This window comes from Nycticebus coucang, chromosome 12, assembly GCF_027406575.1.
Source record: "Nycticebus coucang isolate mNycCou1 chromosome 12, mNycCou1.pri, whole genome shotgun sequence".
NCBI classification, from domain to species: Eukaryota; Metazoa; Chordata; class Mammalia; order Primates; family Lorisidae; genus Nycticebus; species Nycticebus coucang.
In genome coordinates this window covers 25,775,827-25,784,060 of record NC_069791.1, presented here as the reverse complement: position 1 = coordinate 25,784,060, position 8,234 = coordinate 25,775,827, and the positions used below count along the sequence as shown (strand labels likewise).

At 32.6% G+C, this 8,234-nt stretch overlaps 1 protein-coding gene across 1 annotated transcript in view; it reads right to left on the bottom strand.

Moving 5' to 3' along the window:
• Window positions 1-846: 846 nt before the first annotated feature.
• SLC2A13 (solute carrier family 2 member 13) overlaps window positions 847-8,234 on the bottom strand; it is a 361,921-nt gene continuing 354,533 nt past the window's right edge. Inside the window, exon 10 of the mRNA XM_053557369.1 lies at window positions 847-5,995. Within this exon, the coding sequence (XP_053413344.1) occupies window positions 5,769-5,995 (227 nt within the window). The 3' untranslated portion in view covers window positions 847-5,768. The remainder of the gene's footprint in view (window positions 5,996-8,234) is intronic.

The following is an 8,234-nucleotide window of genomic DNA, read 5'->3' as shown; positions in this document are numbered from 1 at the left end:
GTTTGAACCCGCCACCTCTGGCATACGAGGCCAGAGCCCTACCCCTTTGAGCCACAGGTGCCACCCAGGATGACAGTCTTTACCCCACTGGGCTGGACAACTAAATGAGGATTTGTACCGACATGCACTGTGCTATTCAGGTGTCTACTATTCAGGTGAGGGGTCAATTTATATTAATTTATGGGATTTTCAGGAGTCATTAAGACTGTAGGATTTTTTTTGCCTCACTTGCTGACATTAAAACCCTTGGTTAATTGCAGGTCCCTGTAAGCCTTCGAATGATAAATAGGTCTACTGTCTTGGGAGGATCTTCTAGGGCTATTTCTATAATTGGGCCGTGGATGATACACACCTAACTATGGAGATGAAGCTAGTAACCACCCATATATCACACAAGTGTTATGTTTGCTAATTAAAGCTATGGTGGGGGCAGAATGGCAACCAAAAGCTAAAGTTCCAAAATGAACTGTCAAACTGGCATCCAGTGGGTATTTCTTTTATACTTACAAAGCAAAAACTCAAAATAATTTTGACAACTTAACAGTTTATGTCAACATCTGGTTCCAACAACAACCAGAAATAATATTTCAGGGGTTCCTAAGCACACTTCAAAGTTTTATATTTACTAATTAGAACAATTCCTTGGAATAATTTTTAGGTATTACAAAATATTTTTTAAAGAAAATTGAGTTCATCTGTGACCTAAAGAAGTAAAATATTGAAACGAGTGGGACTGCATTAATCTATAAAGGCAGGCGGTCTTTATTTGTGCTTTAACTCTGTAACCTAGCTCCTAAAATCAAAGCAGAGAGTTAGAGAAAATAAAGTGCAAGGGAAAGAAATGAATAATGAATTATTTTAACTTTTATTTGATTATTTTCATTTACAGTTCTGGCACTGACACTTAAAAAAAAGATTTTAATTTTATGTAAAGATTGAACTTCAATAAAATAACTTAAAAAACATTTACATGTATATCACTAAATCTCCATAAAATATACAATACTTTTGATACAGCATAGGCTAAGATGACGTTGAAGGAAATGATACATATTCATAATTTTTAGGAGATAATCCCATATGTCACTTCTAAGAATAAATATTTATATTGAATTTACCAAGACATCTGAAGTATTAAACACTATATAACATGCATTCAGAAATTAAATATACAGTTTGAAATACATATATTTTAAAAGCATAAAACTGTGTTTTGATTTAATCTAGATGTACATTAGAGCTTCTAAATAGAAATTTGAACATTTATTACAAGTAAAAGCTACTATAACATCAATGGAGATTGGACATGTAGAATATAAATTTCTATTTTGGCTAGAGTTAAATCTCATCTTTTTAAACCTTTTCATAAGACAGAATAATGTTAAATTTGCTAAAATTTTAAAACTTTACAAAATATTGGCTTTTAATTTTAAGTACTAGTTAGCTGCTGGATGCTCCACTTCTCTTTCTTATTTATATTAATATGATAAAATCAAACGATGAACTTAGTTTCTAAAATAAAAATCTGAATATTACTGCTAAAGGAGAGTATTTAAAATTTCATACATCAAATTACTCAAGTACAACAGACTATATTTATACATATAAAGATTTATAGAAATTATATTTTACACTCACAAGCAAAGTATAAGGATAAAAAATACTTTCAAGAACTTCTGAACATCAATACTTTTACAAAACATCTCTCTGATCATTATTGGCACAGAAATATTTCCTTCTTTAAAGAGACAATATACAAGAAAGAGTTGGTAGCAGTCAGATGTTTGGCATTTTTAAATGATTGCTGTTTCTAGAAAATAGCAGCAATATTGCTTACCTAGAAGAATTGAATGTACTGACAATTTATACACTGTTACAACCTGAACCACTTCATCAAATTAGCTTAACATTTATTGTACATGAGGCTAGCAAGATTGATAAATGAGATAGGAAACAGGACGATAAAATTAACACAGAGAACAATTCTGACTTACCAGCAGCTGTTACATATGAACTATAAATTTTACCCACAATTTAACACATTTTTCTATGAAGCACATATTATGAATTCTCTGCTCCTGGCCTGGTATGTCATCTAATTCTGTTGTTCATAACTAGGAAAGGGTCTTAACTGAAAACTTGTCACATCAACTGACTAAAAGTAAGTTAGGTATTTAGTATAATTTAATATTTTATTTTATTTTTTGTACAATTTAATATTTTATAACTTGGAAAATGTTAAAAAAATCTGATTATAACAAAACATCTCATTTTATTTTTAATTATATTGATTAAATCAAAATAATCCTCTACCTCTCCTCACTGTATTACAGTATCTATGAACTATATTAGTGTCATTAAAATATATACTGTGACTATGTTAGATAAACACATGGCTAGAGTTTTTTAAAATATTCCACAACCTTCTGGATCTGTGGGTTATTATAATACATTTTCAATTTTTTACTTTACTATTTAAAAGCAGAAGGGTAAGTTGCCATCTTATATTTTTCTTGGTCATCTGTATAAGATACTGAAATTACAGTAAAAAATTTATAACTCCCTTGCTTTCATCAATTTCCCATTTTAGAGCGAGAATACTGAAAAAATATTTGGAACATGCTTGTGTACTAAAATATGGTTCAGTGGTAAAATTAAATTATGAAAAAGCACTTGGAAGCATTATTCTCATAGCGTTTTTTTCTTTCAAGGAACTAATTACTGTATATGGCTGGAAACAAAACTTAAAGTGGAAACATTACCTTTTCTTATTTAGATCTTCTACATATATTAAAAATAATCATGTTTTGAGTAATGAGTAAGTATAACAATCAAAATAATTAGGAATGTTTAGTTACACTGAACAAAATATATAAACAGCAAATCTTTTTGACATCACATTCAGCCTTATGTTTTTCTATGCAAAGTAGCATATTCTCTTTAAGTCTAGTGCATATCGGCCATCCAGCTAAGCCTCAGTAGGTGTTAGGACTATCTTCACTATGTTGTCCTAAAATATAATATACCTCTATTGAATCTGCAGCATGTTTAAAAGGAAACCTATAATTTCAGTTGAAAGCATGAAGCTTAAATCTATGTCTGTTTTGATATGGTCAAATCACATCTTATATAAACTGTCCTACAAAATATATATTTGATGATATTTCTGATGGAATGTTTTCAAGTTAATAGTGTTAGCCAAAGACGCTGAGAACTTAAAAGGTGCATAATATTAAAAAAAACCTGTAAAATTTAAACATTTAATTTTTAATATACTATAAATGTTCACCAAATCTAAAAATAATACCCTAATTGTATAAGGTTCCTTTTCAAGTAGTTATTTGTTTCTAAAAAGTTATAAATAATTCTTATACTGTGTCTCTCTGTCTTATACTTCAAAGATATGGAATATTTTCTTTATCACTAAATAACAAATAGTCCTTTAAAATAGGGGCTGAGGAGAATAGGGGAGGGGAACAGTGGCTAATTTTCCCTGTTACTATGTGCATTTATGGATATAAAGTTGAAAACATCTTCCTTTTTCTTTTTTTTAGTGTCAGGGAGAACAGGCCATGTTCTGCTTTAGGAAATAATTTAAGAGTCTAGTTGGTTCTTTAATAAAGTTACTGTGCATCAGCCCAGCTGAGTATATAAGTGTATAGTTAAGGCTATGTATACAAAAAAGAGAAGAATTGAGGCAATTATTTGGGTGAACCAGAAAAATAAATTTTTAGAGAGCACTTTATTGGTTTAAATGTTTTTTCTTCCCAACATATTCCGATTATACCACATAAAAGCTCATTTTTCACTTCACTTTAGCTGTGTAAAATACACAGGTAATTTTCTTATGGGATAAGAAATATCAGTAGAATGACAATTTTCTCTATTAAATCAAATCTGCTTTTCTGGAGAAAAATCGATATAATATCCCCTTGAAAACAACTGTCAAAGCACCTAATTCAAGGAACTCTAAAATAGTAAATTTTTTTATTATATTAAATGACCAAAGGGAGAATACTTTTTTTGGGGGGGGTATTGAAGGATTTTTAGGGCACTAATGTGACTAGTTAAGCACATATTGTACCTCTAGTGACTTAGAGAATGAACTTCCATGGCTATATTCTTATTTGATAATTGTGGTAAGAACAAGCTAGACCTTGAAATTTAAAGATATCTACTCCCTTCTCATATGTTTAGAGCCATTTGAAAATGCATCAAAGTGCTGCATTCCTAACTGGCCACAGGAGATTCATTCATATTTTGACTGCAACTAGCAAGTAATTTTGTACATAGTATACAACTATTAACTGAAGACCAAAAATTAATACTTCAGTGATGAATGACCATAAAAATCATGGAAAGATACTCTAGAAATGTAGGTCAGCATTTCTTAAGATATGCTATATTAGAAACATTAATCTGTTCTAATAGAGGACTCAATCTTTTGACAAGAAGGAAAAAAGCTAAAGCCAAGAATGAGAAAAAGAAAACACTCAGAGAAATCTACGTACCTTTTTGTGTGTATGTGTGTGGTAAATTATCAGGGAAATGAGAAAAGATGTGCAAATAATGCTGGTTATGTTCTTAGAGTAAAAAGGAATAAAGTAATAAAATGTGACAGTTCTCTTAGGAATAGTTAATAAAATGTTAAGAAAAAATAAGTCCCATTATTTTAATTTAACGGATATCAGTAACAGCAGGATTATTTCTGCCACCACTTTCCTTCCTCTTTTTTGTTTCTGAAATTATTTTTTGACCATGCAGCTATATATATAACACAAATGAAGGCACAAATTAGGACTCCAGAGCCAACGAGGAAGGTGTGGTGATTTTGGCATGAACAAAAACTGACCCTGATATATAGAAGTTAAATATCTGGCACTATTTTGCATTTATAGTTGCAGACCTAAGTGACTAACCAATCAGGAATCCATAAAAATCTTTTCTTTGTTATTTTCTGACAATGAAATGTACTTATCAAAACTGGCTAGTTTATCTGTGCAAATGATTACTTATATGTATAACTGATGCAAAAAATAGGTATGTTAATAACTCCTAAAAGACCTGCTTTTGATACATTCATAAGATCCTGTGCAGAATAAGTATCTGAAGAATTCTTTAATATCTGAATTGAGAGAAATCAACATGTGGAATCCAAAGAAGAGGACAGCTGTGCCCTTGTAGGAAGCATTTTTGATTTGGCTGATGAAAGCTTAAATGGAATTTACTTTCTAAAAGCTGATCCAGATAAGTCACTACTCTTAGGAAAATTTAGGGCCAGTAGGCCACATTTTGACATGGAACACCATTGGAACATCTCCCAGAATGTTCATTTTCATGTGGAGAATGTCATATGAAAGAATTCTTTATAAACATACATATATAATTTGGTTGAGATAAGTACTCACTCTATTGCCGCTAAAATTATATATGGTCTTAGAAAAGGATAACACTTAAGTCACTGGGTACAGTATTCATTTTAGACTATCTCAGTAGGGGATTACACACATTTGCTCAAGAACTATTAGATTAAAATCTCTGTAAATATATATATTTTTATATACCTGCTCATGAAAAAAAGTGTCATCATGATTATATGATGACATATAATCACGATTATATCTTCTTCCTAATCAAGTATTCTAGAATATGAAGTCATTCAAAACTAGACCGTAGAAAGAACCAGATTAGAAGCAGGGCAGTGAGGTCATCAATTTGCTGTTCTTCTCCCCCAAGTTTGTTTAAATAACTATATCAGTAGTTGAAAATTATTCCACATCAGAAGCATCATTGTCAGAAAGATGATAGTTACTTCCCTTCACCCGAATATATTCAATGTATCTCCCTTCATCAGAATCTGAAGCACCACACGTGCATAGCCTGTTGTCAAAGAGTGTTTCAATTTCCTCTAATTTTTTCCCTTGGGTCTCAGGAAGACAGCCATAGATGAAAAGGAGTCCCACAGAAGCGAATCCAGCATAGAGGAAGAAGGCTCCTGCAATGGAAAAGAAACGTATTAAGAAGAGGTATCGCTTTTGACAGTTTTTCCCGTCGATCATGTGTAACCATGGTATTAAATGGAACCAAAAGATTACTACCAGCCTGGTTCACTCTAACTGTTCAAACCCTGGGAATGTAATACAATTTATCTATTCTAAACTCATGTTTAAAAACTCAAGTCACGTAATGCCAAACTCAAAAAGAAAAATGGACGGTGGTCAGATTAAATTCTGCTTTGAAGCTTTTCCTCAGTTCCCTGATTTCAGGGAACTACTCTCTTTAACAAGCTTTCACTGCACTTTGTTGAGATCTCCATTATAGGGGGACCTCTATGTCTACCAAGAAGTATCAGGTGCACATACATGTTTGCTTTGTTCCACAGACTAGAGACACTTTCATGTCAGGAGACATTTCTTATTCATCTTGTGTTTCCAGAACCAAGTACAATGATAACATTGTTGAATTAATGCCTCGTGGAGCAAGCTCATCTGTCCTGTTTCTTATGCCCAAAGTCGAGGAGTCTTCCTAGACTATTCTCTTACTCTCATATCCAACATCCAACCTGTTAGGAAATCCCATTGTATCTACCTTTAAAATGTAACCTGAAGATGACCACTTCTACAAATATCTGTGGTTTGAAAGCTGCCCCCCCTCATCTGGACCATTGCAAGAGTCTTGTAATTGATCTCCTTGTTCCTTCTCTTGGAGCCCCATCGTCCATTTTTCCCCTTCAATACACACTTTTCATCATCTGATACACTGTAGTATTTACTGATTTTTTTTCTGTTTCCCTCCACTAGAATGTAAGCTTATACATATGAGCATACCACAGCAACAAACATATAGTATCATTGATACCTGGTTGTATTCTAAGTGTCAATACAGCAAGCCTAGATGGATGAGATAAATGGCTGTGTGACTTGTTTATATTCTCTAAATATTTTCAAGAAACTCTTTCCTTTATAAACCAATTTCCAACTTACATACAAGAACCCATATTTTTACTTTTGACAATGAAAAGTTGCTAACTATAAAAGAGTTCCTGCCTAATTTTAGGCCTTACGTCCAGACCATCCTGTAAATGAGATGGAGGAAGGAAGGAAATTAATGTGAAAAATGGCTGGAGAAAGGATACCAGATTGAGAGTGATGAGAAGATCTGGGATTAAGTTTTGGCTATATGACTTCTAAATAAGTCACTTAAGTTCTTTGGGCCTCAGAGGCCTCATTAAGTAAAATAAAATGGTTTCTCAGCTTCTAGTTAAGTGCTGGTAGTTTATGATTCTATAAACCTTAGTCAAAATCAGGAGCAGGTACAGGAGAGATGCTTAGGAGGTGTCCGAGAGGGAGACCTGCTCTTCTGTTTCAGTGGCAAGAGTGCTCTCTTCAAGAGCAGAGTCAGTGGTTTGTCTCTGGGTTCTGAGTGCCTGGCCCTGACACACTGGATGGTATAACACAATGATTTTCAACTGGTGTGCCATAAACATTTTTAAAGATCATTTAATTAAATTATATTCAAAAGATGTTCAAAGCTCATGAAGTATATTCTTTTTTTTTTTTTTTTTTGCTCTAATTTTTTTGATCAACATAATTTAAGTGTGCTGTGGAAGTTTAGCTGTAGGTTCAAGTGTGCCGCAAGATGAAAAAGGTTGAAAAATCCTGGTGTGGAGAATAAATGTGCTCGCTGTCGACTGTCAGATGGGATACACTGAGTAGGAGATCTGAAATAAAGGGCTAAACTAGACAACATAAAAATATATTTCAAAGTCACACTTTATGATTTCAAAGTCATACTTTATGCTCAATAGCCATAAAACTGAAAGAACTGAGTAACATTTCTCAATTTTGCTGCATCATTATAGTAAGAGAAAGACATATTAATAATACTTTCTTAGTAAGTAACCACTTCTGGAATATCCATCCAGGCAAACATGTTTTGGGAAGGCTCAAGGAGAACTATGGAGGAAAAATCCTGCTGAACCACCCAACAGAGTCTCTTCTGTGGAAGGAGCCATGAGAAAACAGAAGGGAAACAGAGGTAGATGATGAGATATTAGGAAAAACATGAAAGCATTAACTGAATAGACATAATTTGTCATAGCCATAATAACTCTTTAAGGAGCTGGATTTGTATAAATCAAATTCATTTTGTTTATTAAAAATCTAGCTATTTACAAATACAAGGCTCCTTCATTTTGGTTTGGTTCACTATACCCTTTTTTTAAAGGTTAAACT